This window comes from Balaenoptera physalus, assembly GCF_965194825.1.
Source record: "Balaenoptera physalus genome assembly, chromosome: 1".
Classification (NCBI taxonomy): Eukaryota; Metazoa; Chordata; class Mammalia; order Artiodactyla; family Balaenopteridae; genus Balaenoptera; species Balaenoptera physalus.
In genome coordinates, this window is record NC_138882.1 from 174,969,171 (window position 1) to 174,996,690 (window position 27,520).

The window sequence follows — 27,520 nt, forward strand, 5'->3', positions numbered from 1 at the left end:
TGTCATCTTTGAGAAGCTGGGTTTTTAGCGGTTGCTGTGATATAAAGCAAATGAAAGTCAATGTGGAACAGGAAATGAGGGTGGTGGGGTCCAATCTGATTACAAAGTCTGACAAGTTTTACAGCACCCGACAAGCACACAGATTCCATTAGTTATTGTACTTATTCAAGAATGAAATAAAAATAGTTTCTTCTAACATATGTATTAATTTTTTAAATGACTAACCTGGTAGGACATAAATTCTTCTTAAGTGATCCAGGCTTAACTAACACATTGAAATGTTAGGTATTTCTTTTGGCTTAGGGGGTCCATGAAAAAACTACTGAGACACTAATGGTTCAGTGAGCTGAGAAAGTTTGGGAACCTCTGGTCTAAGAAATCCTCTAATCCAGGGCCCATCAGGAAACTGCAGGTTGTGAAATCAACTTAGTGGGTTATAGTCAGCATTTTTTTCTCCTTAATAGAATGGTAAACAGAACACATTGCATGTAGCAAGCGTATTATTGTGTAAAACTTATGTTCAGTATATACATACAAATTAGTGTGGGTATCTTGGGTCACAGTGTAAAATGTGTATTTCTTGTTTGGGTTGTGATTTTAAAAGTTTGAAAAACCGCTAAGACTTCAACCTCCTTATTTTACAGATGAGAAAACAGCCCAGAGAGTGAAAGCTGATTATTATTGCAAATCACAGCCACCAGTGCCGGGCTCTGCACTTGGCCCTGCTAGGCTGGTGACCCTCCAAGGCAGGCCTTATTCTACCCAGTAGAGGTGTGGTTACTCAAAGTCACAGAGCTACAGAGGTGAGATACTCTCACTTTGATCCCAAGACACATTTGCACCCCACAAATGCCACCAGCCACACCTAGAACAAAATGGTTTTAATCAATTGCGTCACCCTCACTCTCCTGGGAGCGGAGCAACAAAAAGGCTCGGCTCCTGCCCCCAGAGGACAGTAAGGCTTATGTGTCTCTCCACACGGCAGGGCCCAGGCTGGGCAGGCAGGAGGCAGGGACAGAGGAAATGGCGGGTGGCTCGAACACAGGAAAGCAAAGGGGCCCCTGCTAGTCCTTGGGCCCCAGGGCCCAGCCCCAGTACTCCCGCTCTCCCCTCCCGGCTGGAGAAAGGTCGTGGAGAAGAGACAGGGGAGCAAGTCCCAGCAGCAGGAGAAGCAGCAGCAGCTGTTTCCTTCACCAATAAATATACTTCATTACCAAGCTAGAAGAGAGGGGTGGGAAGAGGGACGGGTGGAGAGGAAGGGGGAGAGGCTGCCACCTGTGTTGCTGGGATTAAAGCAATGATGAGATGGTGCCAGACCCCCACCACTATCCTCACCACCCCCCACTCCCACCCCTCATCTTCTCAAAACTGTGAAAAAGCTTTTAACATGGCCCTGCTGTCTACAGGGCTTTTCTGAAGCCTGACTGAGAGGAGGCACCTGGCAGAGTCAGGGCGGAGGGAGGGAGCGAGGGAGGGAGGCTGCTTCTCCCCAGAGGCTGCAGCTGGAGGGCTGGAGCCAAGTGAGCTCTGAGGGGAATGAGGAGGGAGAGGGGAGGAAGGATGAACCAACTACCAGGAGCAGCTCCTGAGCTGAGAGCCAAGGGGGCAAAGAGGGAGGTCTGGTGAGTGGTGGGGTGACCGCTGCATCCAGTGTAAAGCTCAGGCTGCTGAGGAGGGCGGGGGCTGAGTTAGGGACTTCCCCATCCGAGTGGCTCAGGAGACCCACCCCCTCCCCCCAGAGCAGCAGGGGACAGAGAAAAGCCATCACTTCTTTGGTCTTTGTGGCGGCTCAGCATGTGGGATGGGAGGGAGGGCACAGAGGGCCTGGAAGGCTCCTAGCAGGGAGTGCCATCTCAGCAAGAGGAGGCCTGGCTGGGAGCTCTGGCAGAAAGGTCACAGTGAGGCTGAAGAGCGCCGAAGGAAGAGTGGCCCTCCAGAGTGCAGAAGGGCTGGCACAGATGGGTGGGGAATGGTGTGCCCCACACTGCCAGGGCCCTTGGGAAAGGCTGAGCCCCCAGGGGTGGCCAGTGAGGGCAGGCGCAGGACCCAGAGCCAGTGCCTGGGAGGAGGGCAGGGACGCTGTACTGCAAGGAAGCAGTGGCTTGACCTTTGCCCCTCCAGGGCTCCCATCCTTACTTCTGTTTCCACCCTGACAGAGTGGCTCTGCAAAGAAGGGGGCACCCTATGCTTTTTCAGAACCTTCCCTGAAGACCAGGAGGGAGCTAGCCTTGCCCACCAGAAGCAATGGTAACAGGTCAAGGCTAGCCCTTATGGACTGGGAATTCCACTCCCCTTTCTGCTGCCAACTGAAGGGTAGGGCAGTCCTTGAAGACAGCTTCAGCCCTTGCCTCCCCACCTGAGGCAGGGCAGAGCCCTCCAGGGACATGGAAGTGCAAGGTGGTGGGGGGCATACGGAGGGGCTTCTCCTCCTGCTCTTCTGCTCAGGGCTGGGGCCAGTCAAGGGGCAATTGCCCAAAAGTCCAAAAGCCAGCAAGTTGTAGCAATCCCCACCCCCAATGCCAAACTAACAAACAAAAGAGGGAAAATGAAAAAATGGGGGGAAGGGGAAGACAAACCAAAACAGAACCCCCCGACCTCCTGCCCGGGGCGGAGGACCCAACCAGTAGGAGGGGCTGGGGACCAGGGTGAGGAGGGCCTAGCTGGGCCGGCACTGCACCTGGCCCTCGGAGCTGTCCTCGTCGTCAGACGCCCCAGCGCCCGCACTGCTCAGGCCTGTGATCCGATAGCCCATGTTGAGCAGCATCACCTCCAGCGGGTCGGCATTCATGCGCCGCTGGTTGGCCTGGGAAGCGCCCTCCATGTCCTCCACAACTCGGCCTGTGAGGTCTTCACTCTGTGGGGGGGAGGCACAGATACTACTGGGATATATGTGCAGGGGAAACACACACACACAGACTGAGCTATACGTACGGAGAGGGCATGTACATACCAGGAGATGTATATGGGTATATCCACGTGTGTCCATGCGTAGAGGGGAACGCATCCTGGGATATGTATGGGACACACACACACGTGCGTACACACACACACACACACACACACACACACACACACAACCAGGCTGTATGTGAGGGAGATGACACACCACACGGGGTTGTACATATTGGAGTTGGGGGGCACGTGGTAATATACACTTGGAGGAGACACTACACACTGGGATATAAACTGGGGGGAATACACATAGGGTATACACTGGAGACCCCACGCTGGAAAATGATGAGGACATACCACATCAAGACATACACAGGGAGCACACCACGGAGGGTTATATGTATGGGGGCGGCACACGTGGACGTAAGTGAGGGAGGATTCACACCAGGATATGCTGGGCACACATACTATATACCTGAGGGGGGAGCACAGATACAACTCCCCCCACCCACTCTTTTGTTGCCACTCCCAACGAGGATTCCTTTATCCTCCTTTTCCTCTCCCCCCAGGGGAGGGTCCTGTAGGGTTTCTCTCTTTAAAATTCATAGAAAATTAGACACACCTCTTGACTTCTGTTTTGCCAGCTGGGAAGGGGGAGGAGGTGGGGCAGAGGGCAGGGGAACCAGCCCACCTGCCTACCCACACTGACTACCACACCGTCCTAAGTGTCCCTGTGGGCCGGACACACCACAGGCATCACTTCTTTAATCCTCAAAGCAACCTTTTGAGGTGGTGCTGTCATTCCCATTCCAATGTATAGATGGTAAAAAACCTGGATCAGAGATGGTTGAGTCCCTCAGGCAGTAAGTGAAGGGACCAGGACTCAAACTTAGGCCCATGAGACTCTAAAACCTACATACTTCTCGTGTGACTGAGGGACAGGCCTCTGCACAGCTTCTGGGGGACACAAGGCAGTGGTATATGAGGGGCAGGGTACCTAGGGAGCCTCTGAGGTACCGTTCTCATGAGGTGGTGTTGGAGCTGACCTGGTTCCCTCCCTGCCCTCCCGCACCCAGTCCTTGGTTGCTGTTTCCCATATGTGAGTCTCACCTTTGCCAGCTGGCTCAAGGATATGCCTCTGGAAGGCAGGAGACAACTCTTGCCCCTGGAATTGCCCACTTCATCTGGAGCTTTCAGAGCTTGCTAGCTCCCACCCTGATGCAGCCTGGGGCCCTGGGGTGAGAGCTCACTCATCCGAGCAGCTCCTAGCCTCTGTATGACTCACTGCCCTTCCCAACCCGCATGGGCTCAGCTGGAGGCCGCGCATAGGGTCCATCCCTACCTTCCTCCCTGTCTGGCATCTGCCACCTTGCCACACCCTCACCTCTGGCCGGGGGTTCCACAGCCGCACAACGGGGTCGATGCCGCTGGTGGCCAAGAAGCAGTAGCTGGGGTGCGGCTGCAGGCAGTTGACGATGGACTCGTCCCCCTGGAGCACGCGGACCAGGTTGGTGGTCTCCTTTTCCCAGATGAAGAAGGAGCCATCATCAGAGCCACTGACGATGTATTGAGCATTGCTGGCGGGGGGGCAAAGGGCAGGGAGGTCAGGTGGGGTACTGCCCTGTGGCCTCAAGCAGAGGCTGCATGGCTTAGGGAAAGGGAGAGCACGGAAGTCTGGAGCCACTCAGCCCCCTGAACTCTGGGGTCTTTACCTGACTCGGAACTCCCATGCACACGGTAATCCTCTCCACACTGCAGAGCGGTGTCACTGTTCAACTGTTCTCTTAAACTCAGGGTCAGGGACTGCCTAGGTCCCTCCTACTTACTCTCCCCCGAAGTACATTATAAGCACCCTGGGTGCAGGACCAGATCATGCATCTCTTAGGTCTCTGGGAACACTCCTGCCTAAGCCTTCCCTCAGTAGTCCTAGCCTTCCTGGATCCAGACCCTAAAATCCTACAGCACATCTGCCCCTAACACACCATTGACATTTAGAAGGGATCTCGATGGAGATTCTTAATTCACATTCATGTATCCCACCTACCCAAAGAAAGTACATCATCTACAAAGGAGGGTTGGGGGTGATGGTGTCTGAGACATGGGCTAGGTCCCTCAGTACCGGCGGCACAGTTCTAGGCAAAAAAGATTGCCAAGACTGACAGCCTATGAGGGTGCTTGCCCAAGGCTCCAAGCATCCAGATAAAGAAACCAAGCTCTGGCACATGGGGACACAGGGAGCAGGAGGTGCGGGTAAGGAAGAGTCCAGGTGCTGCACTGGATGCTTTCTGGATTACCTCATTAGTCCTTGTTATGGCCCCTTGTGTGGGGAGGGCTGCTTTCACTTTATAGGTGAAGAAACTGAGACCCACAGAGATGAAGCCATTTGCCCAAGGGTACAAAGGCAGAACTGGGATGTGAGACTTTTCTGAAAGCATTGTGTCCCCATGCCCCGCTCCCCCCACCCCAACCTCCTGCTGCCAACTGGGCTGTGCCCTCCTCCTTTTCAGGGCCTCAGACCTGCCAAAGAAATTGGCTTCCTTGATGTCCGTGGTGGTATTGCAGTGGCCACAGTAGCGGAACTGATAGTCGTAGCTTCGCTCCCGCAGCACCATCTCGTCCTCTGAGATGGAGTCCTTGCGGCTCGTGCTGCGGAGGCGGACGGGGCCGCTGCCACCACCACCAGCTCCCTTCTTCTCCTCTGAGGGCAGAGAACAAGGAAAGGTGAGAGTCCTGTCCCTCTCTCGCCTCCCCCATTTTTTCCCCACCCTTGACCCTGTTTTCCGTCCAAGCAGTAAGCAATGTAGGGCTACCTGTCTCTACCTCTTCCCTGGAAAACTGGGAACAACTATGAGAAAGAAGCATCTTTGGATCCTGCCCTTGAGGGTGTTCAAGAGGAGACCTCTGATGCCAGGAGGGCCTTGGCTTAGGTCCCTGAATAACGTCTGGAAGCCCCAAGGATGCACAGACCCAAGGTCTGTTTCTGTGGATGTGAGAAGCAGGGAGGGGAGGGTAAAGCACTGCCAAGAGAGCCTTGAGGGGGTGATTTTTCTAAATATATCCATAGGTCTGAAGGCAGTAAGGTCAAGCCCTCCCTCTCTAGAAGACAAGTTATCATGGATCCAAATGAGGTACTAATCGGTTAAGTGCCTTGGGTAAAATCATACCTGTCTTCTTAGTGCCTTGTTCCTGCCTGCTTCAGGGCCTTGGCACGTGCTGGTCCCTCTGCCAGGAACTCTTTACCTCCCGCAGCTACACTCTGCATCTAGTTAACTCTTCCTCCGCATCCTCAAGATCTCAGCCTGAATGTCTCTTCCTCAAGAACCCCAGACTGCCATCAAGCCCTCCCCACCACACCTGCACCCTAGCAGGGCCGCAGGGCATTCTTTGTTTCTCCTTCATCGCTTGGTTCCTTCACTAGGCTATCGACTCATGAATACAGAAATTCCATCTGACTTGTTCCCAGATATATTCCCATGACCCAGCACAGTGCCTGGCACTATTCAGACTAATGAATCAACCCGTGCTTAGTAAACTGCAAAGGAGACAGGGAGGACCCATGTCTGCCCTCAGTGAGCTCCCCTCCCATGTTTGTAGACCACACAACTACCTAGTTTACTCTCCAGTGCTACCCAGGTGAGCTGGGCAGGGCCTCGAATGCTCTCTGCAAGTAAGGCAGCAGGTTCAGAGAGGCTGTGCTTTGCCCAAGGTCACACGGTTTCACATGGCAGAGCTGAGATTGGAACTGAGGCTCCACACCTGTGCCCATGGCATTTCTACTGCCCTGTGCTGCTGTTTCTTTTGCACCCATGCAAACTGGAGCAAATGCACCCCAGCCAACTACCCCGAACTCAGATCCCAATGGAATGGCCAAGGCCCTGTCTGTGAGCAGAAGAGAATGACCTGCGAGGCACACTGGGCTCAGCTGACTCCTATCCTGAGTCCCAGGGGGAATACACCAGGTGCCTTAAACATGGTATTGCTAATCCTTGTCTCAAAGAGACCAAGTGACTGTCTCAAAGTCATGTGGCTTCTCAATCAGTATGTGAGCCTAGGCCTCTCCTATCTCAGAACTATGTCCTCTCCAGAATGTCATTGTAGCACCTCAAATAGATAGAGTGACAGCAACCCCTCCTCAGTGCCGACTCACCACCATCATTTTTGGAGAAGAGGGCGGCCGTGATGTCGCGTCCCAGTGCATCACAAGCGCTGCTATGGGCCTGCTCCGGGAACTTCCCTTTGAAATCATCCAGGCACTCCAGGGCCTCAGCCACGTACTTGAGCTCAAAGAGGCATCGGGCCAGGCGGAAGTGCGCCTTCAGGTGGCACGGGTTTAGGGAGATGGCCTTGAGGCAGTCCCTCAGGGCATCGTAGTGGTCACCATCCCTGGGAAGGCAGGGGAATGTGGCTTGGAGGTGGGGCCACGTGGCAAGCAGGGAGTCCCCATTCCGTCTCCTGCGCTTCCTGTGGCCACCCCAGCCCACCTTTGAGAGATCTCAGGGCAAGGGTACTTGGGGATGAAGAGAATCCTGGCTCAGCCCAGGCCTTGCTCCCCAGGAGACAGACTAGGTTAAGGAGGCAAGCCAGGAGCCCCGAGGTCTTGGCAGGGTAGGTAGAGAGTGGGAGGTGGGTGGGAGGCAAAAACCAGTGTCCGGCTGCCCTCTGCTGGACACAGAGTGCAACTGCGCACCCGCTCACCTCAGGCACCCGCAGCTCTGCAGCAGAAGGCCTGGCATCTTGCCCGCCTCAGGCTCCCCAAGCTCTCCTTCTCCCTTCCTCTATCCACCTCCTCAAATCCCCCCGGCTGGCCTTCAAAGCCATGTCCAAGGCGGGGGGCCCTCAAGGACAGTTCTGTGGTCCGGGGAAGCCAGAAGTGCCAGGCTGGGGACTCAGGGTCTGACCAGCAGGCAGCAAGCCCTCAGCCAGACCCCCCTCTGTCCTGGCTGACTGATCCACAGCAGCTGTGGCCTCTACCTCCCAGGGCTGGAGGATGGGGCCTGACAGTCTGGCAGAGTCAGTTCTCTGGAAGCTGATGGCGGGGGGCGGGCATGCACCAGGAGCTCCAAATCACCCACACGGACTTCTCCAAACTCCCAAAGGATGGATATGGGGAAGTGGGAATGGTTTTGGGGGGGGTGGGGAGGGACCAAAGAAAAAGCCCCTCCTTCTCCCACCCTGTGCCGGAATATAAAATACACCTTCCCCCAGCTCCACAGACCAGTTCCCACCTCTTATCTGGAGAGCCAGGTGGGTCACAGGAGCCACTTCTCCTTTGGGAGCTGTGGGGGTTTCTTTGTTTTTTGTTTTCCTGCTGGGTTGAGGGGGGCCTAGGACCCAACTGTGCTAAGCAGCACTCCCTGGAGCTGACGGTCCCGCCACCAAGGCACAGCTCACAACTCCCCTGCACGGGGCCAGAGCAGGCCCAACATGGGCGCTATCCTCCCGACCCTCCTTCTCCTACAGCACTCAGAGGAAGCACCCGGTCCTTGGAGCGGCCATGCTCAGACCAGGAGCAAGCAGCTCAGCCAGGGTGGGGGCGGGCAGGAGACAGAGTGCTTCGATGGCACGGCCTGCGTCAGAATGGGTGGCTGGGACGAAAGAGCAGGCGCTGTTTGGAAACCCAATTGCTGCCTGCAAGGTGCCCCTCAGAGCTCCTGGAGAGAGCCAGACCAGAGAGCAGCCAGGGGCCAGAGGGTGGCTGCTCCCACTGCATCCAGGAGCAGATGGCAGCCCTGGGGAGACTGGCCTGGGACAGAATGTGACATTCTAGGGGTCACTGGCAGGCATGTGGGGCTGGGGAGAGAGCAGGCTGGCCCCAGGGCTCACCCATCCAGACTCACTGCCAGATCAATCTCCCTGAAAGGACAGCCCTCAGCACAGCCCTCTCCTGCTCAAAACTCTTCAGTAGCTGCCCATTGTCCACTGAATCAAGGCCAAAACGCCACCGCTCTGCATTCCAAGTCCTTCCCAGGCTGGCCCCAGGCTACCTCACAGACTCATCTCCTGCCAGTCCCTGCCCGAACCCTCCCTCGGCTCCAGCCAAATGGATTTGTTGTTCTGCAAACAAGCTCTTCAGTCAGCCCCCCACCCCCACGCCTTTGTTCACACCATTTCATCTCCCTGGGAATGTCCTTCCCCCACAGTCCGCTCCTCCTTGCATCTCCCGTCTAAGCCTGCTGACACTGAAAGCCCATTCAGACATCACATCTTCCTGGTGCTTCCCTGATCCCCAGTTAAAGTGACCTAACTTTTCTTGATGCCCACAGCACTTCACCTGATCATTCAAAGACTTACTGCTTCCTGCCTCTTTGGTGATGAAGCATGTCCACATCTTTATCCCCTGTCCAGAGACTGGGCACTCTGGAGCACAAGAACTCAGAGTGACATAACTTTGTGTCCCTAGTTCCTAGTGCATAGTAGGAATTCAGAGAACATGTTGAGGGTACCCATGGATTGGGAAATCATCAGTCTCTCTTAGCAAGAATGCAGGAATGAGACAGCTCTTAGCCTAGAGCCTGGTTGAACACCACTGCATTCTACCCACCTGCTGGGAAAGAGGGGCAACACACCTCAGGATGGCCCCAAAGCTGTCGTCTCCTGGGGTTGGCTGCCATCTGAGCCCTTGGCGAGCTCCTGATGCCTGAGCTAAGGCCCGTGGGGGCAGCATCGTTCCGAACCCCCATCCACCATCCTGCTGACTTGGGTGGGTTTCTTAAGCTTCCCTCTCTGGCCTGCCTAGTTGCAGCCAGACGATGGCACACCAGCTGGCCTGTCTGTCTGGGCAGAGCCGAGGGATGCCAGACGGAGCAGAAATGGCTGTGGGCCCAGCTTTATCCATCTCCCATCCTGGCCCTGGCTGGGGGATGGGGTCTGCCTGCCTGCTTGCCTGCTGGTGCTGCAGGCAGAGGGGCCAGGGGCCCTGATGGTCTCCAAAGATAAAGGGTTCTTCAGGATATGGACCTACTCCCTTACCACCAGCCACTACAACTCAGCAAGACCCACAGACAGCTTCGGATGTCTAGGATCTTGTTTGTGTTTGGTCCGAACGGTCCAAGAGCATAGGAAAGCAAGCCCCAAGGTCAAGGAGCTGCAGAATCATTTCAAACAGATACCAACTGAATTCACCAAATGCCTCATTTCCATCTAGCAAGATTCTACTGCTCCTTCAAAGTCCAATTCAAGGCGCAATTCTCCAAGAGTGGGGATTAACCATTCTCCCAATTCCTACTTCCAGTGGTCACAGCACTTTCTAACAAAGCACCATGTTGAAGCTACTTGTGAACATGTTCCACTTAACTGTGAGCTTTCTTGGTGTTTGAGGCTTCCTGACTAATAAGTCAGGCACTTGCCCACCACTAACCTGGAGGTGGGGAGGAGAAGCCTGGGCCTAAGAAGCCCTAAGAGGCAGCAGGATGTCACTGCTACCTTCCATGGATGCCTCAGCAGCTTGTTTCCATCAGGCCCACTCACCACTTGCGCTTCATGTAGGCAGCAGCTCGGTTCCCGTAGAGCATGGCGTTGTGAGGGGCCCTCTGCACGGCCTTGCTGTAAAGCTGAATGGCCTGGGTCCACTGCTGGCAGGCAAAAGCCTCATTTGCTTGCTGTTTCACACGCTCCAGGTATGGGGGCAGCTCTGCTTGGGGGCTGTGAGGGAAGCAGAGCCAAGTCAGGCCAACCAAGGAAGGCCAGAGAAGCCTCTCAGGAAGTCTGTAGCTCTGCCTGAAGGCCACTCAGGTTTTCCCGGTCCCTGGGATCTGCACTGTCATCTAAAAGAGGGTTCCACTCCTATCCTTGGCCTGGGTTATTGTGATAGGTAATGGTCACAGTTCCAGATGCTCTGAGCCAGTGGGAAAAAAAAAAAACCAGGGAGAAATGAAGCTGTCCTGGACAGGTTTAAGGGAATTCTTAATCAAACTCCTGGGCATGAAAGTAGCTGACACCTACAGCCTCCATGCTGAGCCGAACCTCGTTACCACCCAAGTGCCTCCCATGGATCTCTCTATAGGTAAATTACGTTTCTCTCAAGGGCTAGAGGATCTGGGCACCTCTGTATCCAAAGCCCAGCACAGGGCCTGGCAGTGAACAGAGGCTAGAAGATGCTATGAATGGAGAAAATATAATGGGGGAGGCCCGTCTGTGTGCGACCGCTTTATAGGAGGGAACCCAGTGCTAAGAGGAGCTAGCCCCTGGGTCCTGACGCCAGCTACTGGTATCAAGGGATCAGAGCTTCGGATTGAGCATGACTGGAGTCCTACCAGGAAGAAGTGGCACTGGGACCACTAGCCACAGTCCAGAAGCCTCTTTGCCCCAGTCCCCTGACTCTGGGGTGTATGCCTGGGGGGCGGTCAGGAGGAAGGTTTACAGGACGTGCCCTCCCTCCAGTCCAGTGGGGTGTAACTGGGGCTGGGAAGGTTGGGAAAGTCAGGCTGGCCTCACCTGACATGCCCCCTACTCTCTGGCAGCCGGAAGCCGTTGCTGTGAAGGTGCAGGCCATTGGACACACCGTTGGACACACCATTGGTGGACATCTTGCCATTCTGAACTTCTGAGAGGGGGTGGGCAGAAAGGAACAGCAACAACTTAGGAGGAGGTCCTCATTTCTCCTCAGCAGCCCTCCAGCTTCCACCACAGGGTCTGATGGTTCCATTGTGGGGCTAGCCCTCCAGGGTAGGTCTATTCCCAGAAAGCAGGCAAGGACATAAAGAAAAGCCTGTGCGCCCTCTGCTGGCTGAAGAGGGACATAACTTCAACTTGGCATTAGCTGGGGGTGGGGATGGGAGTGGGGGGTGAGGCGGTGCCTCAATCAACTGTAGGCCCCAGGAAGAAATCAATGAGGAGACTGGGCTGGGATGAGAAGGGAAAGACAATTACTTCAGGCCCTCAAGAGCCAAGCCACGGAAAGAACCTGCTTTTTCGGAGGGAAGTGAAAAGGGCTGTGACACAAACCCCTTTGACAGACCTCTCTGACCTAATATTACCTTCCTTCTTACTGTACAGTGTTATTTCAGAGAATCTACTCCTTTTGCAGGATCACAGCCAGCACAAGGTAAGTGGCAGGCTTCTCAGCAGAGGCAGTATACACTCATGCTTCCCAGCAGAGATGCCCTAAAGGATACCCGAAGGGAGAACTTACCCCCTGAGGAGTGGCATTTTCTAGGCAAGAGGAAGGTGTACGGCCGCTGCTTGTAAGTCAGGTCAAACAAATAGACCTAGAGTGCAGGGGTCAAGAAAAGAATGGACACTGTGAGGCAAGAATGTGGCTGGGCTGTGAGCGAGGCCTGGGTGGCTCTCAGGAGCACAGCTGAGTGTTGAGCAGGGAACCATCAAGTGAGGGAGAAGGGGTGTTTCTATGCAGCAAACCTCAGGCAGGAAAATCTCGCCAGTTCCTGGCCCTTAGGGTGGATGGCTTGAAATACTGTCCTTACTTCGAATCACATGTTTATGAGGTCGACAAGGTTCTCAGAGGTCTCATGTTATAGATGGGAAAACTGAAGCCTCAGAGCAGAGAAGCAATTTGCCCAAAGTAACACTGCTAGTTACTTCCCTCAGTAAATATTAGCTATTATTACTTACCATTTATTGAATTCTTACTTTGCTCCAGGACCTCTGCTAAGTGTTTTATATGGCTTTTTTTCATTTCATCCTAGAAACCCCCCCATGAAAAGGTACTATTATCATCACCCCCTGAACAGATGAAGAAATGTAGGCTTAGACTTTAATTAATTTATCCAGGGCCATAAAAGCAGCAGGTGGCAGAGTCAGGACCCAAAACCGAGTCTGTCTGGCTCCGAACCATTCTGCTAGACTGTCTCGCCACTCATCTTTATGCTACCTTTAAGCCAGGTGACGGCTAAGCAATCTGAAGCCAGAGCCCTCTTCTGAACTCAAGGGCTCACCTAGTCTCCATCCCATTTCTCTTGTGTCACACCTTGACTTTAAATGTCATCAACGGTTTCACTTGCCGTGTCGCTCCCATCAGCCTAGGATGGATCATATTTCACATTTGTTTCCCTCGTGTTTATGATAATGCTACCCCCAGAGTAAGTACTCAGTGACTTTGTAGAGTAAATGAATTTATGCAAGGCTTACTAAATATCCTGACTCAGAGATTGTAAACAGAAGGGTTAGCAACCTGCCGTTATCAAAGAACACTTCCCAAAGCTGGCCCTAAACTACAGCCTGGCTGCATGCTCTGAGCCCCAGGATTTCCTCCTAGGAAAATAGCAGATGAGGAAACCAAGGTTCAGGAAAATGAAGAGAGTTGTTCAAAGTCACAGTACACAGCTAGTAAACAAAAGGCCAGCATCTGAAGACAAGTCTGTCAGTTCTAAACCTTACACTCAAGGCCAGGGCACCTCTCTGGGAATTCCAAAGATGCCGTGGCACTTCCACATTTCACAGTAACGTCATTTACAATGAGGCTTCTTGTCTGCCTCATCATAGGGGTTGTGGGGTACACAGCCCTGGCTGATGGATATGAGGGTGGGAGGGGGAAGGGCAGAGCCACGTTGGGCAGCCGTCCATACCTGCTCTCCTCCCATGTTGACCAGCAGCTCTGTGCCATTGGGGCTGAAAGTCACATAGGTGGCAACCAGCACTCTCAGACGGTTGTTGTAGTCGGGCAGCTTCACTGGCAGGTGACCTGCAGGGAACAGCCCTGTTACCCTAGTGTGAGGCTTCCAATCCCTCCCAAAAGGGGCAGGGAGTTGTGAGAAGTCAACCATATCAATGATGATAGCCATCATCTTCATCAGAAAAGCAACTACAAGTGTTGAGCCCTTACTGTATGAACTGGGCCAACTGTGTTATATGCTTTATCTCATTGAGTCATTACAACCCCATTTTACAGAAAAGAAATTAAGACTCCTCAAGGGTAAGTAATTTACCAGAGGTTATATGATAGCTGGTCACTGACAGTCAGCATCAAAGCCCAGGTCTGCCTGATTCTAAACCCTTTGCTCTTGGTCACCATGCCATGCTGCCTCCTTGCACTGCCCCAGAGACAATCAACACCCTGCCAAGAGTTTAGGGCCAGAGTTGGGCTGAGCCCTACCTGCTACGTAATACTGGGCTGCACCATCCGGAAGGGGCTTCTGCCGGTCACAGAAGGTGTGCACACCTGCTGAAGGGCTCTGCTTCATGCTCTTTCTGGTGGGAAGGCAAACCATATAGATTATAATGCCTAACACTACTCCTGGCTAGACCATACCACACTTCCTGGAGAAAAACCCAAGTGTATACCCCTGGAGAGATACAGGAGGAGGTACCTTTCTTATCTCAGCACCCCCAAAGGTCCACCAACTAGACAGCTGTGGACACATACATTACAGTGCTCTATAAGTAGGTCCTGCTTACTTGTCTTGGTTCATGGCCACCCTATTACTCCCATTTTACAGATGAGGAAGCTAAAAGCTCAAGGTCCACCCTAAGTCATGCAGTTTGTGAAGAGCAATAGTGGTCACCCAAATCCACAAATGAAAGTAATGCAGGCCAGAAGTTTCTGCACTTGTCCCAGGAGTCCACTGAAAACCCAAGCTGGCGGAGCCGCTCAGGTCTGGGACTTCTGTGGAGATTCTGAGTATATTCTACTTTTGTTTAAAAAAAAAAAAGAATAAAGTAGATTTATATGTACAAATAAAGGAATTACATGTATAAGATTATAACTGTACATACACTCATAGTGAAAGAACAAGCAGAAAATACTATATACAGTGATTTCTTTCAGGTAATGGAGTATGGGTAATTTCTTTAATACACTTTTCACAGTTTCCAAAATAAGCATGGATTAAATTTTTTAAAAAAGAATCACAAAATTAAAAAAACCCACCTCAGGGCTTCCCTGGTGGCACAGTGGTTAAGAATCTGCCTGCCAATGCAGGGGACACGGGTTGGAGCGCTGGTCCGGGAAGATCCCACATGCTGCAAAGCAACTAAGCCCGTGCGCCACAACTACTGAGCCTGTGCTCTAGAGCCCGTGAGCCACAACTACTGAGCCCATGTGCCACAATTACTGAAGCCCGCGCGCCTAGAGCCTGTGCTCCACAACAAGAGAAGTCACCGCAATTAGCCCGCGCACCGCAACAAAGAGTAGCCCCCACTCGTCGCAACTAGAGAAAGTCCATACGCAGCAACGAAGACCCAATGCAGCCACAAATAAATAAATGAAATAGATACAACATTAAAGAAATAAAAAATGTAAAAAAAAAAGCAAAAAAAAACCCACCTCAAAAAGAAGAGGGCATGGCAATGAGGGAAAGGGGCAGCAGGTTCCAGGTTCCCTTGCCCACGGGAGGCCACGCTATTCGTACCTGTGGTTATGGATCATGCGAATGTCATAGAGCCTCACAAAGGGCCCACTGGCCCCCACTGCCAGGCAGTTGTTGTCCTGGGGGTTGACGGTGAGGCACTTGGCCTCCACCAGCTGGCCACAGTACTCTGTCAGGTCAATCAGCACCTCCGAGTGTTTGCTGTTCTCCCGAAGGTCATACTGGCTGTGAGAGAGGACACGGTTAGGGATTGGGCGTTGTGTCCGTGGGTGGAAGGCAGGGGAGAAGCCAAGGCCCAAATGCAAAGGAATTGGGAGGGGCTTTGAACCTGTTTGTAAATAATAAGAATGTCAAAAACTACTCCCATTTCTTGAGTGCCCAGTGTGCCAGGCACCTATAGTAGGGTTCACACACATTCTGTTTCATTCTAACATAATTCTTTAAGGTAGATACTACTAAACCCTTTTTTTTTTTAACAGATATCAATATTATTGCTACTAAGTACTATTACTACTGACTACTAACACTTAGTGAGAAATTGCTTTGTGTCCAGTATTGTTCCCAAGTGTTATACATGTATTATCTAATTAAATTCTCACACCATCCCTAGGTACCACCAGAAGTTCAAAGAAGCTAAATAACTTGCCTGGACGACACTGCAGTAAGTGCAGTGCTGAGATAGTGCAGAGCTGGAAAGACTGCATTTTAACTGCTCTGCTCTGCTCCTTGATTAAGAATAATTCTATTCTTAATCTAGTTTCTTGCAGGAGACAAAAGAAGTATAGAGGTGACAGAAAAGAAAATCTGGAGATCATCTAAGAGCTACCTAGAAACACCAACTGCCAGGACAAGCCCAAGTCCCATCTGGGTGGTAAAGGTCATGCCAAAACATCCACCCAGCGTCAGCACACTCCCACTGGGGAACTGCTTTGATGCTGGGACACAGGCACATCCAGAGAATGGCGAGGGCATCATTCATGTGCTCACCCACCTCTGCCTAAACATCTCCAATAATTTCTTCATTGTTCACTTATCTTTCTAAGCCATCCTCACCCGATTGCTCTTCCTAAAATATTGTTTTTGTTGCATCACTTTCTTGCTCAAAAAATTGCAGAGATTCCTCAATACTTTTAGCTTGAGTTTACTCTTCGCTTACTTCTATCAAACTACTCAGTCTGGTTTTCAAGACATGATTTCACATACCCCTCCAACCTTGCTCCTCAGTTTTCTAAGTGTGGGTCAGTTACAGCCTCAGAACTGTGTCCTGTATGTGGCACGTTTACCCATGCCTTCACAAACTCTGCTCAAGCTGGGGAGTCCACTCTGCTTTTCCTTGCCCATCCAAATCCTGTCTATTCTGGAAGGCCAGCTTATGTTCACCTTCTGCTAGGACTCCTCCCCTGACTGTGCCTGCCCCTAAGTGCTTAGGCTCCTGCCCCATGCCCTAGGTGCTTAGCCTCTACCTGCTGCCCTGGCACAGTCTAGTCAGTCAGGGTCAACCAGCGCAACAGACAGTTGGACCCGCCACCGACCAAGTGCATTCTGTCTGCTAAGTACTATGCTAAAGTTTTACGGGCACTATCTCAATTTTAATGCTCAGGCCAACAAAAGAGATATTATGATAATTCCCATTTTATAGATGAGGAAACTGAGGTCTGGGGGGTGAAGTGATTTGCCCCAGACACTGAGTGACAGAGGGAGGACTTGACTTGATCTGTCTGAGTTCTAGTTCATGCATGACTTAGATACCCCTCCTCCTCTGTAACAGGGAAGAGGGCACAAAGTCTCACAGTATCTCAAGGAAGGCAATTAAAGCAGATTGCGGAGATAAGGAAAATGTTCTAAGGTTATATCTGAAGAAAGGAGTTAAAGAAAGGCAATGAGACCATTTTAAGAAGAAGGGAAGTAGAGGCAAAGGTGTGACGATATAGGCCAGTGAAAAGGGGGAGAGTCCACTTAACCATTTCTGGCTGGCTATCCCCCTCCCAGGAATATGCCCATTGAGCGACTGTTCAAGGGAAGTGTATCAAGTGCGTCTATGTGCCAGGTATTGTGCTGGGCTCTAGGGACACAACCAAGGACAAGAAAGGCGTGGACAAGATGGACAAGATAGACAAAATGCTGGGGGAGTTTACGACTCAGTGAGGGACACAGACAAACAAGTAAACCATCAAGCAAATAAAATAAAAGAACTATAGAGGGTGATGAGAGTTATAGATACAATTAGGGCACGGAGACAAAGAACAATGGTGGGGTGTCTATTTTAGATAGGATGGTCAGAGAAGGTGCTTCTCGGGAGGTGACTCTTAAGCTGTCTCCTTAGGGTAAGAAAGAGTTGAGAAAGAGCTGGGACTGAGAAAACCAGTTAGAGGGAACAGCAAGTATGAAAGCCCAGAGGGGGCAGACTGTGCATCTGAGATGGTGAGAAAGCCAGTGGAGACGGTAAGAAAGCTCAGGAGAGGGTAAGAAGTGGGGAAGGTGAAGAATAGGGTAAGTACATCAGTGGAGTTTGTTCACTGATAACTGTGCTGGGCAGACAAATGAGGCTGGAACTCTGTTGGAGGGAAGGAGCCAGGCCTGTGGAAGGAAGCAGTAGGGCAGATAGAAAGGGGGAACCAACATGGAGTGGGAGCCAGGGAGGCACAGGCCCCACTCCCTGCCTCAGGCCCTCACCGGATAAGCCCATCCTCAGCAGCGCTCCAGAATGTGTTGGGCCACATGGGTGCCGTGGCGATGCGTTTCACCCGGTTTGTGTGGTCTCCAAACATGTGGATCGTCTCCTTTACTGTCAGGTCGTGGACATGCACCTTGGAGTCAGCTGCCCCTGTGATCAAGATGCGGTCCCCAGCGTGAGGCAGGAACTGCTTGGGAGAGATTGAAGAAGAGGTTGGCAGGTGGTGGGGCTAGGCCACAGAAGGAGACTAGCCTGGATGTTAGCACCTTTTTTTCCCTCTCCATATCAGATAAGAAAACGAGCCCATCCAAGAAAACTTTGGATCTCGAGCATCAGCCTGTAGGCCTAAAGGTCAAAATCAGGATGTGCACCTTTATTTTGCCAGAGGGGTCCTGACCTATGCCAACCTGGACTACCTAAGGAACCCTCTTCCTCTGATTCTTCCCCAGGTAAGAGCTGAATGGATGATAATCATAGCTGTTACCATTTACTAAGGATTTACCATGTGCTAGACATCGAGCAGGTAATTTATCTTATTAATACTTACAATAACCCCTTTAAAAATTGAGGTTCGGCACTAGCATTCAGTAGGACTGTCAATTCAAACTCAAGTCTGTCTGACTCCTATATGCCTCATGATGGCTATTTAATAACCTGGGGATTAAGTAATAAATTAGTCTTGAAATGAAAAGGACTTTCAGTGTTATAAGGGAGTGGGTGTTTTAAATTGGTTCAAATATTTCTGGAGAACAATCTGGCAATAGGTAAGAAACATAAAAACTATTTCTATCTTTTGACCTAAAACTTCCACTTCTGAGAAATAATTCTAAAAGAAAAAAGGGACCTGTGCAGAAATGCTCCAAGTAGCACTCCTTATAATGGCAAGTGCTGGAAATGGCTCAAAAGTCAGAACTTGGGGAAGGGCTGAGCATCACGAGAATACATCTTTATGTGGCCATTATTCAAAAGGACAACCCCATCATTCTGATGAAGTTGAGAACAAAATATTCCAGATCACATATGGCAAGGTCAAAATAGCCACACACATAACTTTGATTAATAATAATTTTTAAAATGTATACAGTTCTATCACCTAGTGTTGAGGAAGAAAAATATTCGGGTCTGGTGTTAGTTGAGTTCTTCTCTTCTTTCTTAAGTTTGAAAGATTGAATTATCTTTTTTTCTTAGTTGAAAAGTTTCTCCCAACCCACAACAAGGCTGAATGTTCTGGGGTCTGGGAGGGTGGGGGAGAGGGTGTTGACATTTTCCTGCATTTAAGTAGCTAAAGTCCCATTTGACTTTAACAATTCACTCTTTCCACATGCACTTCTCTAACAGCTCACCAGGATAAGGGCTAGATGAAACAGATGGAATTCGATCATTTTTAGGGACAACTAGTAGTCTTTAATCCTGGCTGGAGACAACATATACCCCACGCGCAACAGAAATAAACAGGAGAACCCTTGGGAAGAGCTTGTGGCCACTGCCATACTCGTTCCACACTATAGATGCCACCAGGGGGAGCTCGTGGGTTAAATAAATAGATCTGTGGTGTTTTATTACAAGAAGAGAGAGGAACCCTTTTCTATACCTTTTTATAACAGAAGAGGAGGCTGAGAGTCTGTGAATATAAGTGCCTTGCCCAGGGTCTTACTATTAAGGAATATCAAGGTCATTGTCCAATTCTGGTCTCTGAACTCAACATTTTGTGTTCTATGATACCAGACTGATAGCTTAGGTCCCCTTCCCAGATCTGACCCCACAGATTTAAACTGGACCTAACACTTTTCAGGGGAGGAAAGCAGTCTCTGTTCATCATGCAAGAGGTGAATCAGCATTGTTCTGTCTCTCAAATCACAGAAATTCATCTAGGATTGGTCCCTGGAACAGGAGATGAGAATCAGAGCTTAGGAAAGAAGCTCTGATTAGTGAAATAAGTTGGTTTTGAGCTCTTGAATCTATCTTCTTCTTCAGGTATCTTGCAATTCATCTTGATATTAATTAGGAAAATATTTCTTAGATTAGTGAGGCTTTCCAAAGGACAGCCTCACTCTCACATACATCCATTACAGAATTTCAGAGCTGGAAAGTCCTTAAAGGTCATTTCCTTCAGCCTTCAACCTAGCAGATGAAAGTTCCCAATGAGGAATACCTCAGTGCTAGGACATTTACTACGTCCTCAGAAGGCCCATTTTACCTTTTTCAAATATCTCTAAGCATTAGACAATTCTTTCCTTCATCAGGCCTACATTTGCTTCTGAAAACTTAACAGTCACTATTCCTAGGTCTGTTCTCTGGGACCGAGAGGCACAAGTTTCATGTCACTTCCACATAACAGGTCTTCAGAGGTCTGAAGTCTTTTAAGTCCGCTGCCTCTTCTCAGCTCAACTCCCCTCCACCAACAATCAGCAGACTCATTTCCTATGAAAAGTAGAACAGCTAAAATCACCTGTGACAGGTGCTTTTTAAATCGATCATCTCATTGAACTGTAACATCAGCGCTGTGGATTGCTACTTCCTTATTTAGTTAAATTATTTATTTACTCATTTATTCATGAATGTGGGGGATTTTCCTTAGCTACTTCCTTTTTACAGATGGGTAAACAGGCCCAGAGGGGTCAGGTGATTTTCCCAGTTCAAACAGCTTCCAAGGAGCAGATAAGGGAGTCAAACACAGGTCTGCCTGCTACTGAAGTTCATGCTCAGAACCATACCTCCCATCATCACCACTCACGTATAAGTACAAATTCATTTGGAGCTGGCCTCTTGGCTCTAAGAGAAGAAGCAGAGCATGGAAAAGAGACGGAATTTCAGGAATCACCAGCAGATGCTCAGATCACAAAGATGTCTGTGACCCCAGGGTATACATGGGACACACACATGCAAACACAACCATGTGCACAGCCCAGTCACACCATTCACTTGCTTTGTGGCTTATCCTGCTCACCTTGACAGAAAAGATATTTGCAGTGTGTCCCGTGTGCATGGCAAGCAGCTTCTTATGGTGCAGTGGGTCCCACACAATCGTGTGCTGGTCATCAGAACCAGAGGCCAGCAAGCTGCAAGTAGAGAGAAGGAACAGTTCTGACCTCTCCTCAAGTTCCTGGGCCCCCCTTCCTCTATCCCATGTTTCCCAGTTGATAAGGACTTAGGCTACACAGAACCTGAAGAACAGGAGATGTCACAGAATATAAGGTTATCTTGTAAACAGTGATTGATTCTCTTCTATTTTGTCCTGAGAATTTCTCATCATTCCTTAAATGCAATAGCTTATCAAAAAAACAGGGTTTGGAAGGTCATTCAACTTTCCATCTATCTGGGATTCACTGTTTAACTGTGTATTGATAATGATGAACTAAACTTAAGCACAGAGCAGAGAGCAGCAGTCTCCTCTCTTGGGTCCACTCTTTTCCTTAGATCTATAGAGAGGAAGGAAAGTCCCCTTCTCCCAACCTCCCCATACCATTCTCCAGCACCCCCTAGGTGTCAGAGCTCATACTTACTCTCCTTTCTCATTCCACTCCAGACAGTTGACACATCCTGAGTGACCCTGGGGGAGCAAATGGAGAGGGACAAGAAGAGAGCCAATTAGAGGTTCTCCTGGATAACTCGACATCAAGAAGTGGAAGTGAACAGGTAAAATAGCCTTTCCGTCATCAGCGTTTTCCAGGCGTATGTGAGTGACCAGGATTGAATTACACTGCCTGGCATTTTACAATATATAAAGTACCTTCATATTCATGATCTCACTTGATACTGAACCCCTCTGAGCCATAAAGGGCAGATTTCATTGATCCTATTCTGCAGAAAAGTAAACTGAAGTTCAGATAATAGTAGTAGAAGTTATATCCAAACAAATTTCTGCTCCTACCACTAGAGGGGACATGTCAACAGTCCCTTCAAGGGACACCCCCTCAGCCACAGAAAATCTGGCAGAGGAGCAACTGACTGAAAGGCAGCCGATTAGCTAGAAGGCTGATCTTCCTTTCACTTGGCACATATTTAATTCATCGGGCACTTACTGCATGCCAGGTACTGTTCAGATGCTGGGGGCAGAGCAGTATACAAAATAAATCTTGTATTTAGATCTTCTGCAGCTTACTTCCAAGTAGGTGGAGCCTGGTATAGTGAGGTAAATTAAGCTTGGGGATTTGAACTGAGAGACACGGAGAAGTGAGGCAGTTAATGACAGATGCTGAAGTTGGAAGCATGTGCAGAGAGAAGTCATGGCAAAGCTAGAATTAAGAGGAAACAGAATCCATGGAAAGCAGAAGGTATGAAGTGGCAGAAACGAGTCTTACATGGGAGAAGGAGAGAACAAGTCACTTCCATTCCTACACTCTGTTCTTTCTTTCCCTCAGCCTCCCTCATTCTTAATGGCACCTTGATTTTCATTTCATTATCTGCCCAGCCCAAATCAGACCATGTGTAAGTTCACTGTCCTTCCCACAGTGATAGGTTCAGGAACTTAGATCTAAGCCAAATTGGACATGGCATGCACTTGGACACAGGGAGTGGCTCAGAAATGAGCCTGTGACCCCAATCGGATGCAAGGGGACCAGTTGCTGGGAGTGTGTGGAAAAGGAGTTTTCTCATTTTCAGGAGACAGTCTATGAAAGAGATGCCTTTCTTTCTCTGGATGCTGGGTGTCCTAATGTGACTCCTGGACTTGTGACCACGAGGGTAGCCAGCCTGAGAGTGAAATAAACAGAGAGAGGAAAGCCCAGCCAAGGGAATCACAGAAAAATGGAGTCAAAGTGACCAGAGTAACCAACCCTGATGCCTACCCTACTCCTGGGCTTCCAGTCAGGAGCCAGTCTGCTCATTATTGTTTAAGGTCACTTGAGTTGGGCTGTTACCTGTGGCCCAGAGCATCCTGATTAACTCATTCTTCAGGTCGCAGTTTATCGGCACTTCCCTCAAGATGCCTTTCCCACCCTGTAAATCTGGGAAGGAGGCACATCCTTCCTGTGGGCTCCTACTGTCACACTGTATTATGGCTCTGTGTTGACACGGTTATTTTGCTTCACCACACTGAGCTGCAGGGAAGTGGCCTCTGTGTACTGTGTTCACTGTATCCCCTAGGCCAGGTACAGTGCCTGGCACATATCTGCTGCATAATGAACAAGTGAGTCCAGGGGGACTAGTGGGAAGAATCAAGAGACATGAACAAATCTAATTCCCTGACTCTCTAGGCAGAAGAGGCTTTTCCTCTGCCTTCTCCTTCCTTCTTACCCGTTGTCCTATAAAGATTCTCATTTGAGTTGATCCTCATTTCTTTCTGGGTTCTGCACTTAAACACATTATTGACACATTCACTCTGTTCAAACTTGCCAGACCACTTACTGACCTGAGGCCTCTCACTTTCCCACAGCACTTGGTGGAAACCCCACACATGACTCTGGTCACTCTTTCTGGATCAGAATCATTTCTGTCCTCACCCCTCTCATTTTCCTACCAGGCTTTAAATTACTTGTTCCCAGGGCTCATGTCTTCAGTTTGCAACTTCCCGGAGTACCGAGGGCCTCGAACGAGCGCCACTTACTGAGGGTCTACAAAGAGCGAGGCACAGTACCTTGCACTTGTGGTAGGCAGAACAACAGCCCCCTTACAAACGTCCATGTCCTGATCCTCTGGAACCCATGAATATGTTATGGTAGGTGGCAAAAGGGGCTTTGCAGATGGGATTAAGGTTAAAATCCTTGAGGTGGGAAGATTAGCCTAGATTATCCAGGTGAGCCCAATATAATCACACGAGTCCTTAAAATCAGTGAACCTTGGGACTTCCCTGGCAGCCCAGTGGTTAAGACTTCGCCTTCCAATGCAGGGGGTGCAGGTTCAATCCTTGGTCAGGGAGCTAAGATCCCACATACCTCGGGGTCAAAAAACCAAAATATAAAACAGAAGCAATATTGTAACAAATTCAATAAAGACTTTAAAAATAGTCCACATCAAAAAAAAAAAAAAATCAGTGAACCTTTCCTGGCTGCAGAGAGTAGAGAGATGTAGGTGTGAAAGGGACTTGACCTGCTATTGCCAGTTCTGAAGATGGAAGAAGGGGGTCACGAGTGAAGAAATACAGCAATCTCTAGAAAGCGGGAATTGCAAGAAAATGGATTCTACTCTACAGCCTCCAGAAGGAGCATAGCCCTGTCAAGACTTTAGCCTGGTGAGACCCATGTCAGACTTCTGATCTACAGAACTGTAAGATAATAAATTTGTGTTGTTTTAAGCCACTAAGTTTGTGGTAATTTGTTGTGGCAGCAATAGGAAACTAATACAGCATTCTACATCCATTATCTTAAGAAACAGGTATCGATTCACAGAAAGATAGACAAGATGAAAAGGCAGAGGGCTATGTACCAGATGAAGGAACAAGATAAAACCCCAGAAAAACAACTAAATGAAGTGGAGATAGGCAACCTTCCAGAAAAAGAATTCAGAATAATGATAGTGAAGATGATCCAGGACCTCGGAAAAAGAATGGAGGCAAAGATTGAGAAGATGCAAGAAATGTTCAACAAAGATCTAGAAGAATTAAAGAACAAACAGAGATGAACCATATAATAACTGAAATGAAAAATACACTAGAAGGAATCAAAGCAGAATAACTGAGGCAGAAGAACGGATAAGTGACCTGGAAGACAGAATGGTGGAATTCACTGCTGCGGAATAGAATAAAGAAAGAAGAATGAAAAGAAATGAAGACAGCCTAAGAGACCTCTGGGACAACACTAAATGCAACAACATTCGCATTATAGGGGTCCCAGAAGGAGAAGAGAGAGAGAAAGGACCCGAGAAAATACTGGAAGAGATTATAGTCGAAAACTTCCCTAACATGGGAAAGGAAATAGCCACCCAAGTCCAGGAAGCGCAGAGAGTCCCAGGCAGGATAAACCCAAGGAGAAACATGCCGAGACACATAGTAATCAAACTGGCAAAAATTAAAGACAAAGAAAAATTATTGAAAGCAGCAAGGGAAAAACGACTCCCATAAGGAGTTCCCAAGGGAACTCCCATAAGGTTAACAGCTGATTTCTCAACAGAAACTCTACAAGCCAGAAGGGAGTGGCATGATATACGTCAAGTGACGAAAGGGAAGAACCTACAACCAAGATTACTCTACACAGCAAGGATCTCATTCAGATTCGATGGAGAAATAAAAAGCTTTACAGACAAGCAAAAGTTAAGAGAATTCAGCACCACCAAACCAGCTCTACAACAAATGCTAAAGGAACTTCTCTAAGTGGGAAACACAAGAGAAGAAAAGGACCTACAAAAACAAACCCAAAACAATTAAGAAAATGATAATAGGAACATACATATTGATAATTACCTTAAACGTGAATGGATTAAATGCTCAAACCAAAAGACACAGGCTTGTGAATGGATACAAAAATAAGACCCATATATGTGCTGTCTATAAGAGACCCACTTCAGACCTAGGGACACATACAGACTGAAACTGAGGGGACGGAAAAAGATATTCCATGCAAATGGAAATCAAAAGAAAGCTGCAGTAGCAATACTCGTATCAGATAAAATAGACTTTAAAATAAAGAATGTTACAAGAGACAAGGAAGGACACTACATAATGATCAAGGGAGCAATCCAAGAAGAAGATATAACAATTATAAATATATATGCACCCAACATAGGAGCACCTCAATACATAAGGCAACTGCTAACAGCTATAAAAGAGGAAATCGACAGTAACACAATAATAGTGGGGGACTTTAACACCTCACTTACACCAATGGACAGACCATCCAAACAGAAAATTAATATGGAAACACAAGCTTTAAATGACACAATAGACCAGATAGATTTATTTGATATTTATAGGACATTCCATCCAAAAACAGCAGATTACACTTTCTTCTCAAGTGCGCACAGAACATTCTCCAGGATAGATCACATCTTGAGTCACAAATCAAGCCTCAGTAAATTTAAGAAAATTGAAATCATATCAAGCATCTTTTCTGACCACAATGCTATGAGATTAGAAATCAATTACAGGGGAAAAAAAAGTAAAAAACACAAACACATGGAGGCTAAACAATATATTACTAAATAACCAAGAGATCACTGAAGAAATCAAAGAGGAAATCAGAAAATACCTGGAGACAAATGACAATGAAAACATGACAATCCAAAACCTATGGGATGTGGCAAAAACAGTTCTAAGAGGGAAGTTTATAGCTATACAAGCCTACCTCAAGAAACAAGAAAAATCTCAAATAAACAATGTAACCTTACACCTAAAGGAACTAGAGAAAGAAGAACAAACAAAACCCAAAGTTAGCAGAAGGAAAGAAATCATAAAGATCAGAGTGGAAATAAATGAAATAGAAACAAAGAAAACAATAGCAAAGATCAATAAAACTAAAAGCTGGTTCTTTGAGAAGATAAACAAAATTGATAAACCATTAGCCAGACTCATCAAGAAAAAGAGGGAGAGGACTCAAATCAATAAAATTAGAAATGAAAAAGGAGAAGTTACAACAGACACCACAGAAATACAAAGCATCCTAAGAGACTACTACAAGCAACTCTATGCCAATAAAATGGACAACCTGGAAGAAATGGACAAATACTTAGAAAGGTATAACCTTCCAAGACTGAACCAGGAAGAAATAGAAAATATGAACAGACCAATCACAAGTAATGAAATTGAAACTGTGATTAAAAATCTTCCAACAAACAAAAGTCCAGAACCAGATGGCTTCACAGATGAATTGTATCAAACATTTAGAGAAGAGCTAACACCCATCCTTCTCAAGCTCTTCCAAAAAATTGCAGAGGAAGGAACACTCCCAAACTCATTCTATGAGGCCACCATTACCCTGATACCGAAACCAGACAAAGATACTACAAAAAAAGAAAATTACAGACCAATATCACTGATGAATATAGATGCAAAAATCCTCAACAAAATACTAGCAAACAGAATCCAACAACATGTTAAAAGGATCATACACCATGATCAGGTGGGATTTATCCCAGGGATGCAAGGATTCTTCAATATATGCAAATCAATCAATGTGATACACCATATTAACATATTGAAGAATAAAAACCATATGATCATCTCAATAGATGCAGAAAAAGCTTTTGACAAAATTCAACACCCATATATAATAAAAACTCTCCAGAAAGTGGGCATAGAGGGAACCTATCTCAACATAATAAAGGCCATATACGACAAACCCACAGCAAACATCATTCTCAATGGTGAAAAACTGAAAGCATTTCCTCTAAGATCAGGAACAAGACAAGGATGTCCACTCTCACCACTATTATTCAACATAGTTTTGGAAGTCCTAGCCATGGCAATCAGAGAAGAAAAAGAAATAAAAGGAATACAAATTGGAAAAGAAGAAGTAAAACTGTCACTGTTTGCAGATGACATGATATACTATACATAGAGAATCCTAAAGATGTCACCAGAAAACTACTAGAGCTAATCAATGAATTTGGTAAAGTTGCAGGATACAAAATTAATGCACAGAAATCTCTTGCATTCCTATACACTAATGATGAAAAATCTGAAAGAGAAATTAAGGAAACACTCCCATTTACCATTGCAACAAAAAAGAATAAAATACCTAGGAATAAACCTGCCTAGGGAGACAAAAGACCTGTATGCAGAAAACTATAAGACACTGATGAAAGAAATTAAAGATGATAC

The 27,520-nt window shown here is 48.4% G+C and overlaps 1 protein-coding gene across 6 annotated transcripts in view; it reads right to left on the minus strand.

The window, feature by feature from the left end:
• The window catches only part of WDTC1 (WD and tetratricopeptide repeats 1), a 74,958-nt gene that overhangs the window by 3,589 nt on the left and 43,849 nt on the right, over positions 1 to 27,520 (minus strand). For 4 of the 6 annotated variants that reach the window (XM_082440230.1, XM_082440233.1, XM_082440231.1 and 1 more), the window contains 13 exons: positions 21,333 to 21,379; positions 20,777 to 20,888; positions 17,829 to 18,019; positions 15,198 to 15,380; positions 13,943 to 14,037; positions 13,416 to 13,531; positions 12,023 to 12,098; positions 11,326 to 11,434; positions 10,360 to 10,533; positions 7,040 to 7,275; positions 5,410 to 5,590; positions 4,277 to 4,469; positions 867 to 2,854 (listed from right to left, as the gene is read on the minus strand). In XM_082440230.1, the coding sequence (XP_082296356.1) occupies positions 2,657 to 2,854; positions 4,277 to 4,469; positions 5,410 to 5,590; positions 7,040 to 7,275; positions 10,360 to 10,533; positions 11,326 to 11,434; positions 12,023 to 12,098; positions 13,416 to 13,531; positions 13,943 to 14,037; positions 15,198 to 15,380; positions 17,829 to 18,019; positions 20,777 to 20,888; positions 21,333 to 21,379 (1,911 nt within the window). In that variant the 3' untranslated portion in view covers positions 867 to 2,656. Of the gene's footprint in view, positions 1 to 866; positions 2,855 to 4,276; positions 4,470 to 5,409; positions 5,591 to 7,039; positions 7,276 to 10,359; positions 10,534 to 11,325; positions 11,435 to 12,022; positions 12,099 to 13,415; positions 13,532 to 13,942; positions 14,038 to 15,197; positions 15,381 to 17,828; positions 18,020 to 20,776; positions 20,889 to 21,332; positions 21,380 to 27,520 lie in introns of those variants that run through there. The other 2 variants (XM_082440229.1, XM_082440228.1) reach the window with 2 other exon arrangements.